General features: G+C 52.2%; 8 protein-coding genes across 8 annotated transcripts; 4 read left to right on the top strand and 4 right to left on the bottom strand.

Moving 5' to 3' along the window:
* Positions 1-126: 126 nt before the first annotated feature.
* Positions 127-2542, top strand: PPTG_11973 (hypothetical protein). Its single transcript, XM_008908148.1, has one exon. It carries the CDS (start codon positions 162-164, stop codon positions 2331-2333), a length of 2172 nt encoding a protein of 723 aa, XP_008906396.1. The 5' UTR covers positions 127-161; the 3' UTR covers positions 2334-2542.
* Positions 2543-3877: 1335 nt separating this feature from the next.
* On the top strand, positions 3878-7534 carry PPTG_11972 (AGC/AKT protein kinase). Its single transcript, XM_008908147.1, has 2 exons — positions 3878-4332; positions 4418-7534. The coding sequence occupies exon 2, from the start codon at positions 4426-4428 to the stop codon at positions 7108-7110; it is 2685 nt and encodes an 894-aa protein (XP_008906395.1). The 5' UTR covers positions 3878-4332; positions 4418-4425; the 3' UTR covers positions 7111-7534.
* A 4640-nt stretch (positions 7535-12174) lies between these two features.
* Positions 12175-14043, top strand: PPTG_11971 (hypothetical protein). The gene is made up of 2 exons (XM_008908146.1): positions 12175-12598; positions 12675-14043. Exons 1-2 carry the CDS (start codon positions 12408-12410, stop codon positions 13972-13974), a joined length of 1491 nt encoding a protein of 496 aa, XP_008906394.1. The 5' UTR covers positions 12175-12407; the 3' UTR covers positions 13975-14043.
* On the bottom strand, positions 14033-17208 carry PPTG_11970 (hypothetical protein; the record flags this gene model as incomplete). Its single annotated transcript, XM_008908145.1, has 2 exons — positions 14033-16651; positions 16735-17208. 2 exons carry the CDS (start codon positions 17206-17208, stop codon positions 14033-14035), a joined length of 3093 nt encoding a protein of 1030 aa, XP_008906393.1.
* Positions 17209-17750: 542 nt separating this feature from the next.
* Positions 17751-20346, bottom strand: PPTG_11969 (hypothetical protein; the record flags this gene model as incomplete). The annotated part of the gene is made up of 4 exons (XM_008908144.1): positions 17751-19432; positions 19501-19631; positions 19706-20062; positions 20135-20346. 4 exons carry the CDS (start codon positions 20344-20346, stop codon positions 17751-17753), a joined length of 2382 nt encoding a protein of 793 aa, XP_008906392.1.
* Positions 20347-20953: 607 nt separating this feature from the next.
* Positions 20954-21811, top strand: PPTG_11968 (hypothetical protein). Its single transcript, XM_008908143.1, has one exon. It carries the CDS (start codon positions 20986-20988, stop codon positions 21715-21717), a length of 732 nt encoding a protein of 243 aa, XP_008906391.1. The 5' UTR covers positions 20954-20985; the 3' UTR covers positions 21718-21811.
* PPTG_11967 (hypothetical protein) lies at positions 21769-24359 on the bottom strand (the record flags this gene model as incomplete). The annotated part of the gene is made up of 2 exons (XM_008908142.1): positions 21769-24018; positions 24078-24359. 2 exons carry the CDS (start codon positions 24357-24359, stop codon positions 21769-21771), a joined length of 2532 nt encoding a protein of 843 aa, XP_008906390.1.
* A 268-nt stretch (positions 24360-24627) lies between these two features.
* PPTG_11966 (hypothetical protein) lies at positions 24628-26696 on the bottom strand (the record flags this gene model as incomplete). The annotated part of the gene is made up of 2 exons (XM_008908141.1): positions 24628-26357; positions 26429-26696. The coding sequence occupies 2 exons, from the start codon at positions 26694-26696 to the stop codon at positions 24628-24630; spliced, it is 1998 nt and encodes a 665-aa protein (XP_008906389.1).
* Between the last annotated feature and the right edge of the window lie 631 nt (positions 26697-27327).

Raw genomic sequence — 27327 nt, 5'->3', positions numbered from 1 at the left:
TAATGGGCCTTTTCGTTCCGTCCATGCATCTGATGATGCCAACATACACTTTTTCGCAAGTACTCACTAGAGCATGGCATATACCTTTCATCTATCATCTAAAATATCTCCCACTTTCAAAATCAACCAGCATTTATTATGACCTTTATTTCGAATGCACCATGTTAACCCATGCGGTCTCTATATCGCTGTTTCAGCTGACTGCAACTTCCGACGGAGCGCAATCAGCATTTTCCGGGCGGAAACAAGTTCGTTCATTCGCATACTTCCCAGCAACAAGAGAACTCTATCTCTCTACCAACCAGCAACGTACGTCCATGGCGGTGCTCCCTACGAGCGCCAGGGACGACGAGCCCGAACATATCGGGCCCGTGAAGACCATCGAGGACGAGAACCAATTGTTCCACGAGCCGCAGGACGACAGTGACGACGATGTCGACGTCAAGACCAAGCGCCTATCGAATGCGACGGCCGCCAGCAGCGACGGCGAGGCGCTGACAGGAGAGGACCGCGACCGTATCCGCGAGGTGCGCGAGCGAATACTGCAGGACGCCGCGAACCGCCCGGTATCACCGGCCAAGAACCACTTCCGACGAGCCTCGACCGTGGCTGTACCGACGCAAGGCCTCGTACCCAGGAAAGACGCGCCCGCGCAGGACAACGACAGCAGCAGCGAGGCCGGTGAGACGCCCACGAGTCTGAGACTCACGCGGTCTAAGAGCTGGGCCGGCTGTCCACAACGCGACGCCGCGATCGAGGCGATTGAGAATCGTCAAGTGCGCTTCCGCTTCTCCACGGCCGCATCAGCCCGCGAGATCGTGCGTGAAATGCACTCGCACCGTCTTCGCGAGTTCCCCGAGCAGTGCGTCATGACGGCGCAAATGGAGATGCAGATCGGCTCGGTCTGGCGCAAGATGACCGTCCAGGTGGACCGCGACGGCATCAATTGCCAGCGCGTGTCGCTGTTCCGCAAGAAAACCAAGGAGTTCCAGATCTTCAAGGACGATCTACTCGCTGCGTCGCTCACGCCCGGTAGCAAGACCAGCGTGGACGTGCACTTCATGCTGCCAGGCCGAGGCAAGGAACACCGTCGACTCATGCGTCGATACCGTACCATCACTCTGCGTTTCAGTGACGAAGCCACAGCCAATAAGCTGGTGGCTTCCCTGCAAGCGCTTGTGAAATGGCTGGCCCGTGTGCCGGAGAACGTGACGCGTCGTATCAAGGTAGTGGTCAACCCACACTCGGGTCGACGTCGCGGACGTAAAGTTTGGGAGCACTGGAGACCGCTACTGGAGCTCGCCAACATCCAGTGCGACGTGGAGGAGACGCAATACAGCGGACATGCGCGCGATATCGGCGCGGCGTTCGACCTGGACATGAAATACGAAGCCATCGTGTTCGTCGGCGGCGACGGCACGGTCAACGAGTTCATGAACGGTGTGTTCTCGCGCGAGGAGAGTGTGTGGCGCACACTGGTCGCTACGACCCCCGTTTCGCTCATTTGTGCTGGCACAGACAACGCCTTTGGCAAAGGCGTGGGTACCCCCACGCACGCGTCGTCGGTGTACTGCATCATCAAACGCAAGATCCGTCCGCTCGATGTGATGACGTGCCAAGCCAGTAACGAGGACGGCTCCACTCGTCTCGAGTTTGCCTGTACCGGTGTGAGTTACGGTATTGGCTCGGACATCGCCGTGGAGTCGGAGGCTACGCGATGGCTTGGCGTGCACCGATACTTCTACCTCAAGGTCAAGCGTGGCATTTTCGCGCCACACAAACACGAGGCAAAGATCAGCTACGTTCTGTCGGATAATGTGCCTGTGGACCCCAACACAGGTGAGCAGATTCTGCGCACGTACTACGAGATCATGGACGACACTGCAGAGGACCAGCATCACGTGGAACGCTGCAGTATCTACGACGACTCGGACCCGGCTGCCAAGCAGTGGAAGGGTGACGCTGAGTCCATTTTCCACCCTGCTAGTGAGGAGAAGTACGCAGGCAAATGGCAGAGCTTTTCGTCGGAGCTGACCTCGGCTGGAGGCTCGAACGTGTACTTTGAGACGAAGTATGCACACCCATCGGACGGCAATCTGGACCTGATCTATTCCCGCAAGGGCAACATCATGCAGACAGCCGAGATCGCTGTGCGTTACCTGAGCAACACGTTCCTCAAGTCGGAGCTGGTGGGCTACCACAAGGTGAAGGCGATGGTGATTGAGCCGATCGTGGAGGACGTACTCAATGTGGACGGAGAGGTGTTTGCTGGCCCCGGCCCGTTCCGCATCGAGGTGGTGCCGCAGCTGCTGTGCGTGCTGTCCGAGAAGTGAGTGACCAACATTACCCATAATTGACGATTTATACCCAACGATAAAAAAAAGAAATGGTAGTGCCGTCGGTACCATAGTGATAGGAGGAAAGAGAAGAGCACGATCGAAGGGCTCGAGGATAAAGAGCTACCGAGTGTCGAAGGAAGCACTTGGAGCCGCAGGAGGGTAAACTAAAGTGAATATACGTAAGTCAGTGATTGCATCCAATACGATCGAACCTAAGCTCACTCGCCAAGCATCATCTTCTTCTCGACTTCGTCCTTTATGTGCGACCAGTCTGCCGTCGCCATCAACATTGCCGGCTGCGCAGCTGAGCAACTTGCCTCAATTGGGGCACGATCGGGAGGATCAGAGCAGAGATGGCAACTTGCCAGTGGCAATCAAGTGGCGATAGCGGCGCCACAGTGGTGGTGTCGGCCACAACGTGGTCGGATATTCAGTACCGTGCCCGAAAGAAATAACGGCAAGCGTATCCACGCCAAGCCATCCTGGTTGGAGAAGTATCTAGGCTTTTTGCCAGACTGCTGTGCGTGACACGATGGCTACACTCGTACTGATGGTGATGGTGTCGTCCGAATGTCGTCGTAGCTTCGAACGACATTTTTTGTATCCACACAACTTCACGACGCGTGAGGTTTTATTATGACTATGGAAGAAGAGCCAGATGCCCATTATTTTCTGCAGTCTCGAACTTGGTGCCGGCAAACATAACGGCAAGTAGACAGGCTGTGCGCAGCTACGTGTATATGTAGCAGCGAAGCGTCCACATTGCGGCCGCTGCGTCACTTTGCTGGTGCCGACGACTCATGCAACCGGGGCTGTTTGCGGTCATGAAATATGAGTGCTTGCGGTATAAAAGGGCGTTGTGCCCAGTTTCCAATCGCCGTTTCAACATCGATACAGAAGCCAAATGAGTTGAGTGTCTCTCGAAAGTCCAGCAAACCATTGTTTAAACGACATTGTACTTCCTGATGAAGTTCATATAGCTCCTGGGTTCGTTGCCGATCCACATCAGCAGTAGTGGTTGATCGGCATCGCAAGTTGAAGCGGTATTCAACATTGTGATTCTTTCAGTTCTTGTTGTCATGTCTTCTTGATAAGGCCACTCAACAACGTGGATCCATTCTTTCTGCTCGCAAATCGCGAATCGCTCTCGCTCGACTATTATGACCAAAACGACACAACAAAATTGCGGAGAGAAATTATGGGCAGATCGATGAAAGTTTGTTTGATACGTGTAACGCCGAGATAATGGTCGACATGTGGCTATGTATGAAATCAATACAAGTAACCGCATTCTTGTCCAAAGTCGCAAGGGGCAGGTTTGTCATTAGGAATTTATCGAGCTGCTACAAAGCTTCTTAGTTCGTGTTGGTTGTATTTTGCTGCACTCACCTCGAAGGAATAATCCACGTACGTTCATAAAAGTGTGTCGCTTTGCCGAATTTGGGGTAAGTACCCATTTCTTGATGAGGTTTTTTGTCAGGAAGCAGGCGTCAGCGTTACTGGCCTGTTTATGGCTACAGTCGTCGAATCGCTCTCGTCTTCGCCAATGAAATTGCGCGATATGGCCGAGGTTAGGGATCGCTCAGAACGACGACGCGAGGGGGAGTCAAGGCCGGAGCCAAGAGGAAGAGGCCTCGCGTACGACGGATAGACGGACGTCCAGTTCGGATTGTTGCGCTGGCCAAACGCCACCAGGCGCGCGCAGGAGAAGGAAGCAGCAGCTCGAAGCTCTCCTTCGACATCTGGTCTACGTCAGCGGCAAGGGTTCGCTCTCTCGCTGCACCACAGCACCAGGCGGTAGAGGCCGCCACAACGTCAGGGTACGTGCAACACATGGGGGAGGCAGCGGCTCAATCTTAGCCGCTTTCAGACGAGAAAACACTCCTGCGTCGCAGTCGAGAGGCTAACTCGACTCTGTTCTCTCTCTCTCTCTCTCTCTCTCTCTCTCTCTGTGTCTTCTTCGTAGTTAGCAACAGTCAGCAGACTCTTCAAGGTGCGTCATACGCCATCGTGTCTTCAGTGCGAATGCGCCCTCTGTCGCTTTTAGGCTAGTGCTAACTTGTCTATCTTTTTGCCAGTGTCAAAGATGTCGTTCCGGTTTCCTCGATGGGGGCGAAAGAAGAGCAAAAGCAAAGAGCCCGTCGGGGGCAACAAGTACTATCCTAACGGTGCAAACGGCGCCGGTGGCGTCCCGCGCGGCCCGCCGTCCGCGCCCGGACGCACCTACAGCAACGGCTCGGACTACCAGTCGCAGCAGTCGTGGCAAGCCAACGGCACGATGCCGCCAGCGCCCGCGTCGGCCGATTACCAACACTCTGGGCAGCGCGCTGCCGCTCCGTCCGCGAACCGTGGGGTGGTGTTGCCGTTCTCACACCCGCTGTACGCCATGGACGCCGAGGGTATGATCCATCTCAAGGCTACGGGCAAGGGGCTCGATGACTCTGATCTGGCCGTACACCAGGACGAGATCATCAACACTGTCGTTAAGTACGTGCAGGACTCGATGCGTAAGGAACTGGGCTTCAAAGAGGTCTACATCCCGGCCAATAGCACACCAGAGGCACCAGTTAAAGCCAACGTCTTCGTGTCACGCAACTACGAGACGTGCAAGAAGCTGCTGGTCTTTGTGGCCGTCAGTCGAGGCCTGTACCCGGGTCTCTGGAGTCGCGGCCTGGTTCTCCACGCTGGCGTCAAGAGTGGCAGTATGCTCGAGTACTTCCGCAAAGCTATCGACGAAGGTTACGGTATCATCGTGGCCAATCCTAACAAGAACGTCATCGTGATGCGTGACGGCAAGCAACGACTGCAAATTCCCGGCTCGTCCAGTCCGGAGGAACACATGGATTCACTATGGGACTCGTACGTCGCGAGATCTGCGGCCCGACGCGTGTATTTCCTCGGATACTCGTACGGTGGTGTCCTCATCAAGTATCTACTGCAGTCGCGCGGCGACCAGCTGATGCGTCGCAATGGTGCCATCGCACTCATCGAGTCTAGCCACCGTATTGAGGACGGCGACTCCCAGTCCGTCAAGTCCATTCTAGCACACCGTACCATGTACTGGGAGAGCAATGATCAACTGTTCCAGACCAAACTGGACGGCGACGCACCGCACCGTACCGGTTGTACCTGTTTGTCGGCTGGTAGGCCGCCGCGTGCCCATGCGAACCATTACTACGTGACTGCCTTCTGCATCAACAAGATCCAGGACGCGTTGTTTCGGTTCCTGGACACACGCGATGCCACCACGTACGTGGCTGGCGAGAAGCCTGTGCCGGAGCCGCCTGCCTCGGCCCCGGCGTTTATGGGCAACGGTGCCGCCCCCACGGCCCCACAACTAGCACGCCAAGAGTCCACGCGACGTGAAGCCAACAACTCGAAGATGGGCAACAGCGAGAAACACTGCAACTTGTGTCTGTTCCACTTCACGTTGTTCGACCGGCGTCACCATTGCCGCATGTGTCACCGTGCTGTATGCAACGCCTGCTCACGCGACAGACTGTTCTTGCCGGGATCCAGTACGGCTCAACGTGTGTGTACCGAGTGCGCCACGGAAGGCCCTCGCGCTAATAACCAGCCCCCCACGCAGCCACTGCCGAGCTACCCGCGCATTAACCGCACTGCCAGCGACGCCGTGGCCACTACCAACTCGTCTGCGGATATGTCACAAGCCCGTAACCGGTCGGACACGCAGATGTCGAACCAGGGACGATCCGAGTCGAACGCGCAGCCTCCGCAGAACACGAAGCTGAGTGTGGAGGACTTCGATCTGCTCAAGGTTATCGGTAAGGGAGCGTTCGGTAAGGTTATGCTGGTACGCAAGAAGGTTCCCGATGGATCGTCGAACCCCAACGCCATCTACGCTATGAAGGTGCTGAAGAAGGCGTCCGTGTTTGCTAAGAACCAGGTGGAACACACCAAGTCGGAGCGTCGTATCTTGCGTGATATCGACCACCCGTTCGTGGTGCGTCTGCGGTATGCGTTCCAGAACGAAGACAAGTTGTACCTAGTCATGGACTACTACAACGGTGGGTCGCTGTTCTTCCATTTGCGTAAATCGCGCAAGTTCTCGGAGAAACGCGCTCGCTTCTACGCGGCGCAGTTGCTCATGTCGATGTCGCACTTGCACGAGCTTAACATCGCGTACCGTGACTTGAAGCTGGAGAATATTTTGATGGACGACAAGGGATTCATCGCACTGACGGACTTCGGTCTGTCGAAGGAGAATGTGGACGTGCCTGATGGCGCCAAGACCTTCTGTGGTACGGCCGAGTACATTGCGCCCGAACTGCTTAAGGGTCTGCCGTACGGTAAGGCTGTGGACTGGTGGGGCTTCGGTACTTTGCTGTATGAAATGATGACTGGACAGACGCCGTTCTTCGACCGTAACCGGAAGCGTATGTTCCACAATATTCTGCACCGGGACGTCGTATTCACCCAGGCTTTCTCGGAAGACGCCAAGGATCTGCTGACTGGTCTACTGCGCCGAGACCCGGCCAAGCGATTAGGCTCAGGCCCGTCGGGCGTGCAGGAAATTATGGACCACCCGTTCTTCGCTAGCATCGATTTCGACAAGCTGCTGAAACGTGAGGTGGAGCCGCCGTTTAAGCCTGTGGTGAACAGTGAGGCCGATACGGGCAACGTTGCCAACATCTTTACGCGCGAGATGGCCCGTGACTCGCCCGTGACGCAGGAACTAGGAGCGACGCATCGTGCACAGGCTCACTTTGATGGTTTCACCTACATGCCCGGCAACGAGCACTTGAACTAATCGAAGAGAGGAGACTGCGAGATTGTTAGACGACTACCCGTTCCCACGACAGAAGTCAAGAGCAAGAGCGAACCTGCAATGGGGGAAAGCTGTAAAGTCGAGGGAGTAGCGCGAATGTGCAGCAGCTTCGTTGGAAAACCCCATTGCAGAGTGGGTAAGGGAGGCGACACGAGCGAGAGAGCCGTGTCGGTGTGTGTTGTGTAAGAAGAAAAGGGAAGAGCAAGACGAGCGAGCTGGTAAGAGGTGGCATGGTCCTGAGCTGTTATCTCCTGCCGGCAGACTCGCCATTTTAGTTTTAGCTTTGCGAGTGGCATAAGATGAAAAAAGAGAAAATGAATATCCATACTACTCAATTCACCTGCGGTGTTTAATGCTGATTGTAACTTGTTCGTAGCTGGGAATATATATTTTTATTCACGTAGCCTCTTTTTACTCTTTTTACTGGTTGACCACTGTTGTCCAGCTGTGAGCTGGTAAACTCTAAAATACAGGGAACGACGGTGAAATATGTCAGCAGAAAAAAAACTCGCTTGTTCAGAAGACCAGCAATTTACATCGTCGAAGACAAACGCGTCAGGTCACCCCACCACCACCACCACCACAACAACAGTAACGATAATAGGCAGTCGCGAAGCAGGTGTCTGTTCCGCCACCGGTAAAATAATATCTTTGGAGATATGTCTATGCATCAGGACAGACTCATCATGTCTTGGGATTCAATATTTGCTCCATTGGGTTCGATGGCCCCTTGCGCAATAAATACAATCTGGAAAAAAAAACCAAAGTTGCGTCAGAAACGCTAAAAAAAATTACCAAGAAAGAGCACGTATCACCTGAAAACTATTAATACCTGCTGGTTTTCTTCATTTACTTGTTGCTGAGTCTCTCGATAGTAAACCACGATGGTCTAGTTGTTACTGCTTTGGCACTGCCGGCTTGGTGGGTACAGTAACTCGCCACCAATTGAACGAACAAGTATTAAACAAAGCGACGCAGTTGTCAGGAGTAACGCTTCGATCGGACACCTTTCTTTTTTCTGTTCGCGAGACGCTCATGCTTTCCGCTTGCCGCCGTTTTGTTTTTCGCTCGGCAAGTGAGTTCGTCTCAAAGCGAAACGTCAACTCCACATTCTGGCAAAGTGTGCTGTGCCGTGAGAGTTCGCATATGCGCCTAGCACGTTAGTGATAGCCCGTCAGTACAACATTCCCCCAACAGTCAGTTCATACATATTCAGTGTAAGCTGAATTGCTTCCAGTTATCCATCGCTGGATTCCTGGTTTCTCCAAAAAAAAAAATCGTTTGATACTGGACACTGCAAAAACAGAAACCCAGCCCTCCGTAAATTGATAGTTTAAATGGTGGGGTAATGGCATTTATGGCGGAGACATGCATTTAAGAAAACTACTACGTGCTATTGCGAATATAGATCTTTACAATGAAGCTCATTCCAAGTACATTGAGGTAGTAGAACGAAAGTTATCGCAGGTTTAGTGAACGGTTAATTCATTAACGGACCGGTATGCGAAATGGCTTGGACAGCCTCAAGCGATCGTCGATTTCTTTGTATGGCAGCCGGAGAAGTTCGGGTCCTTTACATTTTTCTTTTTTCTTTGTGTTCCGAGAGGAGTGTGCCACTGATGAAACGGCCTATATTTTTAAATGAAAAAAAAGAAACTCTAATAAAAAAGATGGCGATCTGATATTAACACGAACTCCTGCCATGTAAACAAAATTCTGCTCTTTCCGATCATGTAGATGTGCTTAAGTATTGAATATTTTTTTGCATAACCAAATGAAGTATTCACAAAAGCTAATACCGGCTGAAATAATCAAGGACTTCTTATCTTGTCAGCCTAGTGCGTGGCTGGAGGTGGCAGCGAGGAGCTCAAATACCTTAAGAATTCACAAAAATATAAAATCACAATCGGGATTTCGAGAGGAATGACAATGGCTCACTCCACATATTGCTGTCTACCACTCTAGTGCTCTCAAGCATCATGCGTCAGAGTCTCATTTTCTCCTGACCACGATTGCGGTGTGCGTTGCAGGCTCGGTAGGACTGAGCCGTGTAGGACTTTTCATCCAGGGGTGAAGATAATCCCAGCAGTACCTCAAGGCTGTCCACGTACACTACAAATACTACTACATAGTACTTAATGAAGTAGAGAGCGTGAGTTGGAGCAAATGCTGCGAGGTGCTATACCGCAACTGCTCCGCCAACGCTTCGGCTGCTCTATTTAGCCGTGTTAGGAAGCGAAAAGACCTTGAAGAAAGATCTCTAAGTAGAGGGAGGCAAGCTTGACATGGGAAGTAACGTTGAAGTGAAGTATTGCCATTCTAAAATGCAATGCCCAATTGCATGATCCCCGCGGATTGCAATACTCAACGGCACTCGAAAAGCTAACTGCAATGTAAACTGCAACAGGGCGTAATCCAAGAAATCGATGCAGATTGATCTTTTCCCTTGCCTCTGGAGAACTAACCATCGGCTGTTCAAGAAAGTGACGAAACGGGAGTTACTTCAAAAGGCATGGCTGTCAAGCTTGCATTTCGACCAAGATCAATTTGAAGGCGCAAGGTGAGCTAAGCCATGACATGAGCTTGCTCCTATGGAAGTTTACTCCAAGTGCTGGAAGTCGGCTCACCCTCAGTCCAAGAAATCGGCTCGTCCGAAGTCCGTATTTTTGCTCCATACCGATTTGTCAACAAGCTGACACGCTCCACGTTGAGGGAGGCCTCTTTCACTTCTATTTATTTTTCTATCCGAGTGCTAGTTTCAATACTCTAAAGGTGTAGAATACGATAAGGCTTATGCGATCCACGTGATCACTCCTCCAAATTGACCAACGAGTGACTATGTGCACCGTGATATTTCTAATATCAATATGCTCGAAAATTAAACTACACCTGCGTAGTAATTCAGAGGGTCATGATGCCAGTTTAGCCGCCGGCGACTAAAAAGCATTCGACAACGATAATTGAATGTGGTATATGTTATTGTATCGACTGCCAGATTTCGAGTTGCAGTCCCCAATTTATCGTTTTCTCTTCTCAACGACAATTATGGAGCGGGTAGAACAATAAAAAAAATATGTAAAAACGTCAGTCGACGAGATACCTCCATGTTAAGGCGAAGGGAAGTGAGTAACAGAATGCAATCGGCAGTAAAGACAATGTAGTCATGCGAAGCATAAAGCGCCCGTACTATCAAGCATGTCATTGATCTCAAATTGAATTCTCAATCTACACGACCCAAGTCTTCACCGGAACATTGCCAGGGTGTACGAACAGCTAGGCCGGACGTCCGAAGCGCTGACACATTTCCAGCACGCATTAAGCTTAGCACCGGACGACGCTAGAGTCGCTACACGGATATCAATGCTTTCTCTCGGCCGAGGACGTACGGAAGTCGCTACCGAACACGTAATAGCTCGTATCGTTCTCGGATAGAAAAGGTGTCCCATTGACTGTACGAGAAGCCTATATATAGAACGCTCTTCACTCATTCTTGAATTTTTCTCCATGGGAGAAAGACCGGATTGGTGGAAAGCGTCTGTCGGTCGACGGGCGGGCGAAACATGTCTTCCATTAGCTCAGGCCGATCGTTCTCGTGCGCGAATGAAAGGGATCAAGCAGAAGTCATGGTTCCAACTCAATATCGTGATTGAGAAGGAATCTAGACCAAGCTCTCCGTCATCTTCTGAAGCAAGTAATCCCGGCGAGACTCCTAATAGCGTGATCAAGATCAGACTTTATCCCACAAAGCCTCAGAAGATTCTTCTTAATAAGATGTTCGGAACGCATCGAGCCGTCTACAACAAGCTTGTAGAAAGTTCAAGGGAGGATTGTTACAAGCTCAAGCTTTCCGAGCTTTCGCAGCAGTATCGTCCGATCTCTCAGAAGCACTCGATGATGAACTACCTTCCGGAATACCATCTCGAAGTACCAGAAGAAGTTATGTATTCTACTTATCGCGATTTCGCTAAAGCTTTGAAGTTATCCAGAGCGTTATTCAAAGCTCTCAAGAAGAAAGACAAGAAAACTTCTTTTCTAGATCTTCGGTTCAATTCAAAGAAAGATAACTCCTCTTCGATTGAATTTCGAGCTAGAGGTTTCAAGTCAATGGATGGGATCGTAAAGTTTACGCCCAGATACTTCGGATTCTCTAAGAATGAAGGATATTTGATCAAGGAGAAGATGCCAGAGCTTCAGTTCTCCGTTCGTCTCCAGCGAACTAGAGATGAGAAATTCTATCTCTGTATTCCACGCTCCAAGATCTTTGAGAAGACGACTTCTACTCGAACGTGTGCTATTGATCCAGGAGTACGTAGTTTCATCACCATGTATGACCCCGACGGTCTAACATTGGGCGTAGATGATGCCAACGAGTATATATTTCGAAGATGTCTCACGATCGATCGTTTGATCTCAAGACATACTAAGGAGACTAACAAGCGCAAATGCTACCGTATGCAAAAGCGCTTGACCAAGTGCTTCAATCGAGTGAAAGCTATGATTGCTGACATGCATCATAAAGTTTCCGGCTGGCTATCGACGAACTTTAAACAAGTTCTTCTTCCTTCATTCCAGACGTCGGATATGACTTCCAAGCAAAAGCGCATCTCAAGAAAGACATCTCGAGCTATGCTCACATGGTCTCACTACAAGTTCAAGATGATGCTTGCGTATAAGATGGAGCGCAGTGGAGGAAGAATGGTAGAGTGTGAAGAGCATTACACTACGAAAACGTGTTGGTGCTGTGGGAGAATCAACTACAGCATTACGAGTCAGAAAGTATTCGAGTGCAACCATTGTGAACTTGTGATCGACCGCGACGTGAACGCAGCGCGAAATATCTTTCTCAAGAATGAAGAACTACTCACTTGGGTTCCGACCCAAGTGCCCGGAGATGCCTACTCCGAGGTCGTTAGGTACGCATGAGTTTGCTCTCGTGTATCATCGACCCGAAACAAAAAACAATATGTATCCAAGAATTCATGATGGTACTTTAGTATATCATGATAACTTAGGTATATATATTGAGGCGGCGACTAAAAATACAAGCAATTCCTGAGACCTGACGACGTTCACATCCAAGCGAGCTATTCTGGTCAAATGCGCCACAAGGAGGGAGACTGCATCACTATTGATAGCAGCCCAACAATAGTTGTTTTGTTTTTCGCATTCCTCAGCATCAACGGCCTGGGAGGTGTTACCTTCTCATTCCCAAACTTCCCAGCGCTCGGCCACAGCCCCAGGCCTTCGCCTTTCGACTCATCCACAGACTTTCACAAACTATGAGCAACGTGAACGAGACCATTCGGTTCGGAGATGTGGTAAAGCTGCAGACCAAGTCAGCGTTTGTCGAGAGCACTCCGACCTTCCTGGGTTTCCTCGAATTGCCTGGTAAAGCGCAGACCCAGTTGCTCGTGGTACCCCCTGTGAAGGATGAAGTCAAGGAACGCTTCGTAGAAGCCGAATTCATCGTGTACGTCACAATTTTAATACGATACTATTCCCACTATTCGTGCTTTACTCACGTTTTGGTTTGTTTGGAACCTCAGTGCCCCAATTCGTGGTGACAAGCAGCAAGCAAACGGCACTCCGCTGACCTATCAGACCCCTTTCGTGCTCCGTACTTCAGACGGAAAGGATGGTAGCACGTACTCGCTGAACAACAAGGTGGTGGGTCAGCGTGAAGGCGTCAGTCTGCAGCTCTCGGCTACCAAGGGTGAGATGTACATTCAAGTGGAGAAGGAAGGCTGCACGAACGCGACTAGTCTCCGCTACGGTGACGATGGACTCAACCTCCGAGTTGTGGACTCGAACCGTGTCCGCAAGACGCACAACCAACTGCTGACTCACGTCGCCAAGCCCAAGAGCGACACACCCGGTGGTATCGTCACCTGCGGTGCTAAGGGTACGAGTCTCACCTTCACCTTCCAGCTTTCCGTCGATGGTGGCGGTAAGGCCAAGACCGAGACAACCAAGTACATCAAGAACCCACAGGCACGTCGGGGCAGCATGGAGGCGCTCAGTCCATCAAAGGTGGACCAGCTTGGTCGTGCTGATCGTATCGACAGCAGCGAGTTCTCCGATGTTGACGCTATGAGTCGTTCCAGCAGCATCGCAGGCTTCGGTTCAAACCCTACGAGTCCTCGCAGTAGCTCCATGACAAATGGACTGGCGAGTCCAGGTCCAGTCGATGCTGCTGCTGTGGCTGCACGTCTTCCAGCCGTGAAGGATGACGAAGACCACGAGACAGAGGCGACTGTGTCGACTAGTAGCGCTCCTACGTCCACCCACGAGGCTTCAAAAGCGGCACCTGCCGTCACCTTAAAGCCTACAGAAGTCAAGGCCACTCCTGCCTCTCCACCAAAACCTGGTGCCGTGGAGGCGAAGGCCAAAGCATCTCCTGCTCCATCACCGGTGAAGACAGCTCCTGCTGCGTCACCGGTTAAGACTGAGGTGGCCAAGACTGAGCCTGTGAAAGTTGAATCCACGAAGAGCGAGCCTGTCAAAGCAGAGCCGAAGGTTGAGACTGCAAAGACACCAGAGGCGAAGCCTGAACCAACAAAGACTGCGACCACGACTAAGGCAGCGCAGAGTGGGCCAAAGACCGTAGTGGCGGATGCGTCAACCTTTCCCCCTACGCCGGCGATCAACGGTCCTGCACCTGCACCCGTGGTGGTGTCTCCGAAGGCAGCAGCGTCGCCCAAGACCACTCCGAAGGCGACAGCTACGCCATCTAATGCACCAGCATCGCCCAAGATGATGAAGGAGGAGGACGTAGCCAAGCTCAAGGCTGAAGCCGAAGTGGAGAATCTCGAACCAGCGTGCGGTGCCAAGTGCAGCGTCATGTAAGCCCAACGGTCGGTAAAACTTCGCTGCATAGTATAAACCCTTAATAATGAACCGCTACTCAGCCCTCCATGTTCTTGTAAATATTTTCCATCACCTCTCGAGCGGCTTGATCACGTTCTTCAATCTCCATGCTGTCGTGTTCATTCTTCTGTTTGCGTCGCTCACGCTGCAACCCCGCAGCTGTACTTTCACGTCGTGCTATACGTTCTAACCGCTTCAGCTCCAATGATTCACGTTCCCGTGCTTTAGTGTCACCAACAGCGCTGATCATGAACCCTTCGTCTCTCATATAGGGCTCTGCTAACAACCCTCGTTGCTGCACTCGCGTTGAACGGAAGCCGTCAGCTGAGTTCTCAAGCACTAAAGGAACGTAGATAGGACCCGTCGAGCGTGCTAGAGTTCGTCGTACAAACGCTAATTGAGGTGCAGTAGTTGGAGAACAGAAGCTCAAGCCTCGAGGTGCTCCTGGACGTTGACAGTCGTGGACCCCCTGGGCTCGTTCCAGAGCCTCCGATGCTGTTATCCCATACACACGACCAAGGAGCAACGCCGACACGATCCCCGTTCGACCGTGACCTAGACGACTGAAGATGTACAGGTTCTTACCATCACGAAGTCTAGACTCGAGTTGCTCGAGGAATGCGATCAACTTGTCGCTGTCTGGAACACCGTTATGTTCGATAGGGAAATACAAGAAATCAAGCTGCATCATACCCAACCGCGCTAGCTCTTGTGAAGCTTTGACTGCTTGTTGTCCAGCCAGTTGAAGCTTTTGTTCCAGCGCTTCACGAGCCTCTTTCGTCTTAGCTTCCTCAGCATCATCCTCTTCTTGTCGTTGTTTGACTGACAGCGATGCTCTTCTCATCCTATTGTCCCTAGTTCCAGAGCCCCCCACCGAGGCACTACCGACGTCAGCATCGAATTCGATCAGCGCTTGTTGTGCCAGTGCAACATGGCGTTTGCTGACTGTCTCGGAGCCTTTCAACTCCGTACATAGCGCTTGATACTTGATGTGAACTTGACGTTCATAACTCCAGTCAGTCTCCTTCTCCACACTCTGCAGTTCCTCGGGTTCCAATAGACACACAAACACACTGATCTGTTGCAGCAGAACGCTTGTAGCGAAGTCCGTACGTGACACCAGCCTTCGTGCCTCGCGAAAGGAAGGGCCAACAGGACACGCCCCGGCAAGTATCCGTGTTCGAATGACCCAATATGATGTATCCGCTGGACCAGCATGATTAGCTTTGAATAATTTGTACGCCGCCATGTCTTCGATGATCACTTGGGTTCCAGGTGCAACCGATTTGTCTTGAACAGTACGTCGTCGAGCTCCCATACGCGGTAGTTTAGGCAGCATGGCCTTCATTCCGTGACTTGGATGCCACGTTATAGCTGGTGACGGCGGTGGATTACTAGGCCCTACAACTTCTCGCCATCGTCTCAATGCATTGCGCTTCCGTTCGTCCATCTGCCGAGTGAGGAAGACATACAGCTTCGTTGCTTCGATCTGTCGACGTCGATAGAGTTCCAGTGCATCAATTGAAGACCCTAATGCCATGTTTAAGAGGAGCTGGCGTTCCTTTTGGCGCTCTCTCTCGGCCATCCGTCGAGCCCACGCTTGTAATACACAAGCAGCGTGTTCGCGATTCTGCTGCTCTTCTCGTTCACGATGCCGCTCCACGTATTCATGCCACATTCGCCAAGCAAAACCCGCATACACAAACAGTAATTGCTCCAGAATCGCACGAAGATGCTGTCGACACACGCGCTCGGGGAACACCAAGTCGTGCTGAGCTATCATGAAGTAGCGAATGCGAGTAGCAGGAGACCAGGGTGTAGGTATTGGTTTCTCCAGCTCCTCATTGTATGCGTCTTCTTCGCGACTAGCTACCCCAAGTTCAAATGGTACAGCGTCTTCTTCGCGTAAATTACCAGCACGTCCGATGGTACTCATCCAATTGCGGAAGTTCCATGCGCCTTGAGCAAGTTCTTGATGGAATTTCCTATCATCCTGACGCGTAAGCCGTACCTTAAACTCACTGCCAAGCGTCGCTGAAGTCTCCACAATAATTTCATCTAATACTTTGGAAGACGGGAACGCTTCCTGTTGATCTTCATCGCTATTATCTAGCTTGATATGGCGGTGTATACGTCCTCCTTCCAGTTCGCGTCGGTATTTACCACGCGCGATCTGCTCCGCTGTAATGACAGCACGCAACGCACCAAGATGCGTTGAGAATACTCCAATCTCGTGGTGCCAAAAGGTCTCTCCAATGTTGACTTCATTTTCGCTGCTAGTGTCCCAACCGGGGAGTGTCAGAGCTGCACGGAAGAAGCCGTTGGGTAAGGCTTCCACGCCTCGTAACCAGAGCACGCGATGATAAAATGTTCCATCACTTGAGGTCGTGGCAGGTTCCCGACTTATGAGAGTTCCATGAAGTAATTCGCGTGACCAACGTGAGCAATCCGGAGCTCGAAAGAAAATGTGCGTCCCGGCAGGGAGGGACAACCGACACTCTGGTAGTTGTGGTACTGTCTTCGTTGTGAGAGCTTTTGGAGTTGAAGATACCACTGCGGCTTCAACTTCGAAGCGGGTTTCATGCTGAGAATCATGCGCTTGGTTGGTATTGCTGGATCGACCAAAACGAATGTGGTGTGCCGAGAGCGACGGGATCTATGATCGTTAAAAAGAGTTACCTGTTAGTGATGGTACAATGAAATTGCACGTAAAAGTGCTTGAAAACGAACACTACTCACGATATGGATAGCGTCCGTGCATCGGAAACAGAGGGCGAGACCGCAGTCTTGGCAAACGAAGACAGCGGCGAAGGTGCTGCACTCTTCGCACAGACATCGTTCGGAATCACACGGCGCGTTGTAGTCTGCTTGCTCGGCTTGTGACTTCAGCTCCGCTTCACTTGTGATATCGGGAAAGCTTGAAAGAATCCACGCAGCCACGAACCCCCTGCTAGTTTGCAGTTCTTTGACGTCATCTGGCGGCTCAGACCCAAGCTCATAGATCGAAATGTCATTGCCACTGTTTGCTTCGTGATCCGGTGGGCCATACTTTTCCCCAGTCTCTTCGTCACTCAAGGCTTCTGTTGCTTCACCGATATCGTAGTGTAATTGCTCCATTGGATCGACTTCGCTCTCAGGGTTGTCGTTATCTAGAGGGCCAGTCGCAAATTTGACATCCACATTGTCACTGGCTTCGTCGCGGTCGAAGCACATCGTCTGAGAAGAAGAAAAAGAGGTGTTAGCCTTCACATCTTGGACTAAGCAATGCACTCAACCTGTTTAGTAGCACTCGGCGACTATCCATTTCGGCCCTTGAAACGTCGCTAACTAAAGCAGACAAACCAACAAAACATAAGAACGCGGACTTTTCAAGGGACAAAAAGCGACCCGTGTTTGTGTTCGGACATATCAGGACGAAGGCAAAATCTGCTGAAAATACTGCTAGCCCAATAGCTGTTTGCCATGTATGTGTGTTGTGTGGCGTCTTGATAGCTCCTTCACCACGGTCGCTCTTTCAGAGAAATCTGCGCTCTCCTTTTTACTTTTTCTTCAGTTTCTGCGTCAGTTCATATGAGCTAGTATGTTCTCTTGTGTGTTGTGTTATTTGTCTTCCGGCACGGGACTCGTAACTTCATTGTTCGTTCTTTTCGTCCTCCATTCGCCTTCCAACTGTGTGTAATAAGCTGCGCTCAGGACTTCCATGTGCTTTGTCTTGGTCAAAATAAATCACTGAATAAGGAAATCTTTCCTCTGTTCTAACTGTTGTTGACCAACGAGCCTGAGCGGCGGTATGCATCGCCACCGAAATCGCCGTCATTCTGGGTCATCGAACCTGCGGAATTAAAGCCGTAAACGTTGCTAGAGAGTCCACTGGACGACTGCGGAACCAAGGCCGGATCATAAAACGACGACCCACTGGATGCTCGTCGAGCGCTGGACTGTCCGTCGAACCCCAGCGAGCTCAGACTTCCACCGTCCCACGAATCAGGCGAGACCAATCCACCACCAGCGCTCTGGCTGCGCTCGAAAAGCCGACGACCAGTGTTACGCCCACGCCCAGTACTCGCACTGCGAGTAGGTATAGTCGTGGCGTCCACTCCGCTCGGTTCCGATCCAGATAAACTAGGGTAGTTCCCTCCAAAGCTGATGTTCACATTCGGTAGCATCTGCTGAAGGAACGCCAGGCCGCCAGACTCGCCACCTAGAGCGCTGCTACCACCGAGAGGCAGGTCGTTGCTGCGGAAGTCACTACTGAACGAACTTCTGGAAGGATGCGGCGGTGGCATGTGGTGCTGAGAGCTTCCAAGTGGTGGGAACCCGGACCTGTCCGTCGCTGGGAATCCTGAAGAAGTCGAAGCATTTCCAGAACGTGGAGCGTCAAATCCACCGAATGAGCTCCTGTTATTCACTGTCGTTCCGTCCAGTAATTCGTAGTGGGCCGTCGTCTGCATACGGCCAGAATCTGCAGGGTTTGCGAATGAAAAACGAGAGGTATGTCCATCCTTAGTCGGCGCAGCTAGCGGTTGTGCCAACGGGTTGGAAGATAACTGGACACCTAGCAGGCCTGCAAGTGCCTCGGACGAGTCGTTATGCTGACTGAAAATCGCATCGATCGATGCAAATGACGACGAGGAACTTGCAGACGCAGACATCGCTGGAGCAGCAGACGGGAACGAGTCGAGCGTAGTGTTAGTTGTGGTCGACGATCCCCACACATCGCCAGATACTGGGGTCTTTGACGTGAGTTCTTTCGCACTGCTAGCACGTCGGATGCCGCCGTCGAATCCAAGTCCAAATGGACTGTAAACGCCTGCACTGCTGTCTCCAGTATTCGTCTCTTCACTCTCGTTCTGGGATACTACGGGCGTCGGGAACGGTTGTGCCCATGCCGGCTGCTCTGTCGATGACCCTGTCGCCAATTTCAGAGCTTCTAATGGACCTACCACCGTTTCCACTGCTTGTTTCTTGTCTTCTTCTCGTGATGTATCTACCCGTAAGTCTGGCTTCTTGTTTGGTACAGGATCAACTGGAACTGACGCTGATGCTGGAGCTGACGCTGCATAACTGCTACTGCTGTGTCCACCTGCTACGATATTGCTATACGAATGTCCCCTCGACAGTGGGGGGTATTCTGTGTTGTGTGCTGTTCTGTCAATACGATCCGGAGACGAAGACCCTGAACTATTGCTGCTGTCCCCTGCGGCCTGTCTGAGTTTCGATATCGCCGCTGCGCTCTGTGCATGTCGTTGTGTGTCTTCGCTGTGTGATCTGACCAGTGTCGTCCCTCGTGCTGGAGACGGAGCTCTAACATTCGCTGCCGAGGCAGTTCTGGTCGGTGCATGAGGTCTATGTGGCGGCGGAAACCGTGAGCCTTCTCGCTCTTGTATCTGTCCATTTGCCATCGACATATCCCGGAACGCCTTCCCAGAATGTAAAGCTACAGTCAACACATCCACACTCGGTCAGCTTTGGCTTCTTCACCTGTAAAAACTGATCGTCTCCTACCAGACTGCATCTCCTCCTTCGTGAAGCTATCGTCCTCGTCTCCCAGTTCGTGTAAGTACAAACAATCAGGATTGTTACACTGCATATTACGCAGAAAGAAATTGCAGTACTTGGTGGTTCCGAACGACGCTCTACCGATACAAAAACGCAGCGTTCTACCCTGTCAGACTCCACAATTGCTGTCAAAAAGTATTGTAGAGCGTACCGTAGTAAACTGCCGTCCAGATAGTATCCGTCTATTGCCACAATACAGCACAGAGCGTCCTCCTTATTGGCGAACGTGATGTAGGCGCTGGCCGTGGCGTTGGCTCTGTCCGTATTCAAGTGACTCTTGTTCACCACAGCCTTAACGATCTTCCCGTACTGGCCGAAGCACTCGTTAGAGCGTAGAATGTCCTCTTCGGCGAAGTGCACGGGTAGCCCGATAACGTAAACCAGGTTACGCTGCATAACCCGCACGTTCTGGAGACTCTTGCGGTTCACAGTAGCCTGTTTGGCCTGCGCTGCTGAACGCCGCTCGTTCTTCTCCTTTTGCTTACGCTGCTTAGTGCGGCGTACCACTCTGTCGGTCACAGTAGCCACCAGTTAGTGAATTAACGGTAGGATGAAGTAGAATTTAGGTAGAACGACGCACTCTTCGCGGTCCAGCGGGTTCTTCTGCTTGGAGAGCTCAGCGTAGGGCTGGCGACAAGCGGGGCACAGGCCGTTGTACTCGTTCTTGATCTGATGCCAACACCAGAGACACACCTGGTAGCCACACGGACAAGCGTTGAACGTCTGGTCCGTGATGTCCAGCTCCTCCATACACAGAGGGCAGCAATCAGGTTCCTCTTCGTAGTCGGCCATGGTCTGGAGATGAGGGGGGCGAGTGGTCAGGGTGGCGGTAAACGGGAGGGGGGGGGAGGACAAATGCACGTACCGCAGATGGGTAGGTCAGGGGACTTTAGTGTCGCTCGCTTTGGCGCTCTTTCTCTCTCTCTCTCTGGCGGCTGGCTGCTGGTCTCTTTCAACAGTGTTCCCTGCGAAAAGCGATACCAGCACATCCGACCGGTGAGATACCGGTAATAAACCATGCCGGCCAGTTTTAACGCCCTCTGTTGTCTCCATGACTACCTGGTAAAATATGTGCTGGGCAAGCTTCGGATGGAATCGGTCTGAAGTGCCATTGTTCGACGAGCTCTACGAACACGAACACTGTCCGTAGAGCACAAGATGCAGCAATCAACCTACTCCACCTTCGTGATCAGCGAACGGATGGAGATCCAAGGAACGTACATTTTTTAACAGTCGCAACATCGATCGAAACTTCATACTTCAAAGTGAAAAAGACTCCCCAGTAGTCACAACTGCAGTTTGCCTTACCCCAAGTTGAAGTGGCTTCTCGGTTTCTCTTGCTTTCACTATTGTCCCACTCGCCCTTTCGTTTAACCAGTGGTCGGTCATTCGCATTTCTCCTCTTTTGCGCACACCATCACTCTTGGCCTTATGCCGCACGCGCTGCAACACTCCTTCTTCCCTACGGCCAAGGAGCTCTCGAGCGGGGTGCAGTGGTTCAAGGATCATCCGGTGCTGGCTGCCGCTGCTGCCACCGCTGTGTCCGTCATCACGTATCTCAACGCACTGGAGCTGGCCGAGGCAGAGGTGGAGCACGTAAATGACACCCCAGACACAGACACTACCACCGCCACTAGGCATAGGAGACCGCAGCCCATCCGCCGCAAAGGTTCGCCGTCATTATCCCGCAAAGGCTCGTCAGGGGCGGCCAGCGACGGCAAATTGTCGGCCGCCGTAAGCTGGTGCGACGAGCACGGCGGCAGTCTCACTCAGGTATTCGAGGACGATTCACCGCCGCGTAGTAGGCGAGACAGACGAATGGAGGAGAGCGACAGCGACGACGAAGCGCGTGACGACGTGGCCGAGAGCTGCGAGGGCGCCTTCCAACAGCACAGAGCGCTCACGGGCGGATTGCGCAAGAGCGTGACGCAGCAGCAGCTGGACGCGACGGTGGGGGCGGCAGCTGTGAATGACTCGGACGCAGACACACAGCAGACAGAAAGTCCGCAGTGGGGCTGGTACGTCCCTATCACGCCGCCGCAGGACCAGTTCCAGGCAACATCAGGACGTGACTCGACGGTAGTGGCGTCTTGTTCGGTACAGCAGCCCGCAGAGGTGAACGTCAAGACCATGCGACGCACCACTTCAGGGCAGATCCCATAGGAATTTTAAGATATGCGCCTTATGAGTATTTCCTTCCGTCATGCTGCAATGTTACAGATCCAGTGTCAATGACTCCTCTGCCCTGGGATGTGACCCCGCACTTGGTTGAAGAGCGTCGTGCAAATCGCTTTGAGACTCCGCGGCTTCGGTTTGTGGGCGCTCAACAAGGCTGGAGCGAGTGACAACAGCGTGATTGACTGTATTCTCTTCGTCTTGTGTCGTGTCCATGCTGTATTCATCCTCTCCCTCGTCATTGACGCACGCTGTAGGGTGCTCTTCCTGTTCGCCACTTTCCATCGGATTGTCGATTGCACTCGAAACCACTTTGTTCTCTTCTTTCTCAGTTGTTTGGTCCATTTGCACACCATGGATATCAATATCCGAGGCGTAATACGTCGTCATCGACAAGTCCAGCATGTCCGAGGCACCCTCACTGTGTGGACTCTCTGCCTTCTTTTCAACTGACTGAGTGTTTCCCTGACCTGGTAATTGCACTGAATATTGCACACGATTTGGTCGGCCACGCTTTGCCTTGCATTTTGGAGGTGTAGCCGTCAATAATGACGCAGTTGATGCAGGCCAACTCGCTCCGATCTGCCTTATTGTCCCATTAATATCCTTTGCCAGGGCGTTCAAGTGTTCGCAAGCCTGCGTCTCCACAATTTGGTCGATTACAGTGTCCAAGCATTGTACCACTGCGCTATCGCGACGAATATCATCCATCGACCAGTGAAGGAAGTCGAAGAATTGACGACATTCCTGTGCGTGCATCACCGTCCAAGCCTGTAGTTCGTCAATCTCTTCCTTGATGCTTTTAGTCGCCACTTCTCCAACAACAGACGCCGCTACTCCAGATAATGATAGTGGGGATTGAAAACACTCCTGTGCATGCTTTGCTGCCCAAGTTTGTAGAGCTTTTATCTCTTCCTTGACTCGTTTACTTTCCATTCTCATGTCCTCATTCGAATAAGTTTCCACTGGTACAGCAGGTACGACCACCGGTGCAACTTGTGTTGACTGACGACACTCCTGTTCATGTATCGTTGTCCGAACTTGAAGAGCGCTTAGTTCTTCTCTAATGAGTCCCGTTTCAGCGGCAAATTGGCTGGGAATATCCAGAGATGACGCCTCTCGCGCTGTAGCAAGTTGTATCCCCTTAACTCGCTCTTGTTCAACAGCAACGGCCAACCTGACCAGCATCGCGTCCGAGTCCTCCATGAACGCTTGGATCGTCTCTCTCATCGCATTATGCTGCATACTGACCTCGTCTAAAGTATTTTGCTGAACAACCTCTAGTTGATACATGCGTTGGACGAGCACAGATTGGATCTCGTCTAAAGAGTTGCGCTGGTTCAGCTCCAGTTGGTGCACACGTTGTGCAAGCTGTGGCAAATACTCCCCTCTGCTAGTCTCGATTGCATGGCCCAAAGCCTTTACAACACCTTCCACACGTCTTCGCAGCTTGTCTTCATTCTTCTGTCGAGCTTGCACTTCCAATGGTATCACTTCCTCCAGTGTACGCAGCTTGCGTTGCATGGCAACGGCTACAGCTCGCACAGCCTCCTCGAGATCGTGCAGTCTCACTCCCACATCTTCTTCCTGTCGTGTCTGTGCTGCGTGCCACATCTTGAGCCCATTGGCAATTTCTACTAGCACACACTGGAACCGTGAATCCACATCTCCTGCCAGTGCTTGGAAAACTCGCTTGATCTGTCCGAACTCGCTATGTAGCCATCGTTCCAGCGCCAATAGATGGTCATTTACGCGTGAGAATTCGCGCATGTGCGAGGTCACACGCTGGAAATCAGCCCCTGTAACGAGCTGCCGTTGCTCGTCCAGCGCACGCGCTAAGTCTCGCTTGTCAGTCGTCAGCTTCGAGTTCAATCGCTCGAGTTGAGCGTCCAGTTTGGCGTCCACAGCGGCATCGTTCTTCCATCTTGCACTGCGGTCTGCATCCAGTTCACTACGAAGCTGTACCATCGCATCCTGTATGTCCCTCAGTTGTCGTTGAAGCTCTGCGGTCCGGGTCGGTGATTGAGCTTGATGCTGCTGCTTCGAACTAACGGACGCCATGAACTGTGCGTGCTGCTCCTGAGCATCGAACTTCCGTTGAGTATCATCGACAACGCCTCTTAATTCACTTTCTAACCCCTCCACTCGGTGCCCAAGACGCGCGATCTCTGCGAATAACAACGCTGTCTTCTGCTGTTCGCGTTGTTGGTGAGTCGTGTCTGCTTGGAGTTTAGTGTTGAAGGAATGGGCAAGCCGTTGAAGATCTTCAGCAACTTTTCCGACTGAGAGCTAGTACCAAACGTTAGCGTTAGCCTTCTACCTCTCGAAGCCAACAGGATCGATCGTACCTTGTCGTTTTCATGCTGTTGCTGGTTGTTTGAGGAGATGTGTCGAAGATGCTGTAATTCTTCCCGAAAGCGTTCGTTCTCGCGTTCCAGTGCATGCACACGCTCTGCCATTTGATCCAACCCTGATGCTGCAGACAAAACACCATTGGGCACACTACGACTAGGAGAGGACAGCCCCGCAACAGTTTGCTTCCTGTTGTCATTCAAGAAGCCCCCGTTGACTCCACTGCCACGGCGATCATTCGACAACCCATTCGAAGAATTGTAAATGGGTGGCAGCATGATGCACTGCCACCTTCACGTCAATAATGTCGGGAGCTTGGCAACGTCGCTTCAAGAAGACTAAAATTTAGTCCAAATTGCGACTTGAAACCCCCGCTGGTCTTGCTTATCAGTCTATGAACACAACACACAGAGACGGACACAAAGGCCCAAAAGATCAGCAGTACTTCCCAGATATATACGCAAAAACTCCTCGAACTCGTCTCTCCATCATCCTCTTCCTTGAATTCGTGCTTTCTCGCGATCGTCTGCCCTACTAACATCTCGTCTACTTTTTCTTGGGGGCCGATGACTGCTGTTTCGGAGTGGCGTCTACTTCAGGTGCCGTCTTAGGCATGGGGGGAGCTGGTGCGCTATCTGCAGGAGCTTCACCAGGGGACTCATCGCCGCTGGGCGTGGGGGGTAGAGGAGGCTGAGGACCTACACCCGCGTACGGCGGGAAGCCACCATTCGGTGGCGAATAGTAACCCCGGGGGTTGTATCCGTGCTGCTGGTAGCCGTAGCCTCCGCGTTGGCCGCCCATCATGCGCATATTCTGCTGAGGCATCATAGGAGGATACATCATGGGCACTCCATTGGGTCCCATCGGCACACCGTAGCCGTAAGGAGGCATTCCCATCTCGCCGCCTTCTTCTCCAGCCATACTATCGTACATCCATTCTTCTTGCATCGGCGGAGGGTAGCCCATTCCAGGATGCGGGTACGGCACGTGACCAGGAGAGCCGCCACGGTAGGGCGACGACACGTGCTCTTTTACTGCCGGTGGCATCGAGAAGCTCGGAGTGAACTCGGCTGCGGAAGCGCTCAGCTTGAATTCCTTGGCATTCGGGTTCAATCCCTTCTTCGGAGCTGTCTTGGGCGTCTCCTCCTTCTTAGTCGTAGTAGGTGTCGTCGTCTTGGACGTAGATTTGTTCTCAGTCTTAGTCTCCGTCTGATCCTTTCCACTCGCAGTGTTCTTCTTCGGGCTTTTCACTGCAGCGGGCTTCGCATCCTTGCCATTCACCTGTGCAGGCGCTGCTTCTTTCTTCGGGGAAGCAGAAGCCACTTTCTTCTCATCTGAAGTGCTTTTGGAGGCCTCCTTCGGTGCTGCAGGTGCAGCAGCTGATCGGCCAGTGACCGCTTCACTGAAAGACAAAGGCTTAGGCGCAGCGGGTGGCGCTGGAGCTGCAGCAGGTGTCGGTTCTGAAGGAGGAGCTGGAGTTGGTGCCTTCGGCTGTGACTTGCCACCGCTGGATTGACGCTGCGCATTCCGCATAGCCGGAGGAACATACGCGTTACCACCAGGAGCGCCTCTGCGATCCACGGAGCTGTACCTGGCCTCTTCGTCCAAGTCGTTAGCGTGTTTATCGCCACGTGCAGTCTGTCCACGCTCCTCCAGCAGATGGAAATTCCCCGCAGCCGACTGGCGCTCGATCTCCTGTGCTAGTTTCTCGGCCGCACGTGACTGCTCTGTGGAGATCTTGGACTTGTCCAGCTTGGTCGTATAAATATTCTCGTCATACGTCGATACGACGCCGAAGAGCTTCTCGTTCGCTTCGAACTGGTTCCAGCCTTTACGTCTGCCATTAGACGCCGAGTCCTCGAGTGATCCGGTGTCCAACGCCGGGTCCAGCCACGAACTGGCCGCCTCCAGCTCTCGTCCATACAAATGCTCTCCCTTCTGTCCACTGATCTCTGTGTCTGTGCGGAATCCACCAGAAACGGCAGCGCCTGACGAGAACACGCCGTCTGTGTAATTGACCGAGCCGTCCGCCACTAAATGTGCGAGTTGGTGGCGTCTGAAGATGACGGTACTGCCGTCCTCGAACGGCTTGGCGTTGGGGCCACTGCTCAGCCGTTTTGTGCTCTTCAATACCACCGAGAAATCGTCCGGGTCCACGCAGTCCAAGACACCGGCGTATCTTTCGTCAGAGGCCACGAGTTGCAGCTCCACAGCTTTGCCCACTAAGTAGCGGAACGCGAACAGCGCACGATGCCGCAGCAATCTCGTATGCGCATCTGCAGAATATATACATATAAAATATTAAGAAAAACAGTCAATAACCGTACTACTATTCGAGAGTACCCACCGCTGAAGCCCGAGGTAGACTTGGGAGGGCTGGGAGCGAAGCCCGGTGGGGGTGCGCTAGTTGCTGCGGGTTTCGGGTTGCCCCAAGGTCCGGACACCGGCGGTGGGACCACGGGCCGCGGACCCGCGGGCGCAGGCTCAGCATCCTTGCCATTGCCATTGCTCTTAGGCTGCTGCGGTTTCTTCTTCTTGCCCTTGGAACCGTTGCCAGTGCTACTGTTCTTGCGGGCAGCCGCCTGGCCGCCCGGTCTGGTCGTCGTGGTCTGCATGGGGCAATGGAAGAAAAACGAGAAGAGATAGGGAGCGCGCCAGAGACCTCTCCGCAGCGGCTTGAGTGTCGGTCGCTGGCTTGAAGCCTCTTTTGGCTGGACACTCTCGGCGATATCCCCCTACCACGGAGTTGCGAATTGTGGGTAGACCCATTTTGGACAACTGATGTAATCCACACCATTTCACCACCATTTACCAACCAAAACTGGTACAGATTAAACTATCCTAACCAATACCTGATAAAACCGATATACTCCTATATATGATATCAATGCAACTAATGCCGTGCTGCGCCCGGGAGGCTCTGGATATTTGGTTACTCAATATTTGGGGCGAAGCCCCCTCTATAATCGTGTTTCTCTTATTTAAGCTCTGATTTAGTTCTTACAGCTTGTAACCATAAATTTTGAGAATGGGTTAGGGCTACAATTTACAATCGTGCGTACTGGGGGCCAATTTGAGCAAAAAAACTTGAGTTGAAGAACAATTCCCGATTTGGACTCTGGTGCTTCGGGTTTAAATGCATCTCTTGGAGATAGGGTTTGAGGTAAACGTTATTAAACTGAGGCCCGGTTTTATTTCCATAGAAAACGCCCCTTCAATGCGGAACACTAGAAAATAGCGTAAAAC

This window comes from Phytophthora parasitica, assembly GCF_000247585.1.
Source record: "Phytophthora parasitica INRA-310 unplaced genomic scaffold supercont2.29, whole genome shotgun sequence".
NCBI classification, from domain to species: Eukaryota; Oomycota; class Peronosporomycetes; order Peronosporales; family Peronosporaceae; genus Phytophthora; species Phytophthora nicotianae.
Note: the sequence above shows the minus strand (reverse complement) of the source record. Positions and strands in the feature narration are given on the sequence as shown.

Coding starts and splice junctions, on each gene's coding strand:
- PPTG_11972 (XM_008908147.1), top strand. CDS start 4,426: ATGTCGTTCCGGTTTCCTCGATGGGGGCGAAAGAAGAGCAAAAGCAAA.
- PPTG_11971 (XM_008908146.1), top strand. CDS start 12,408: ATGAGCAACGTGAACGAGACCATTCGGTTCGGAGATGTGGTAAAGCTG. Junction 12,599..12,674: donor GTAGAAGCCGAATTCATCGT/GTACGTCACAAT, acceptor TTGGAACCTCAG/TGCCCCAATTCGTGGTGACA.
- PPTG_11973 (XM_008908148.1), top strand. CDS start 162: ATGTTAACCCATGCGGTCTCTATATCGCTGTTTCAGCTGACTGCAACT.
- PPTG_11968 (XM_008908143.1), top strand. CDS start 20,986: ATGCCGCACGCGCTGCAACACTCCTTCTTCCCTACGGCCAAGGAGCTC.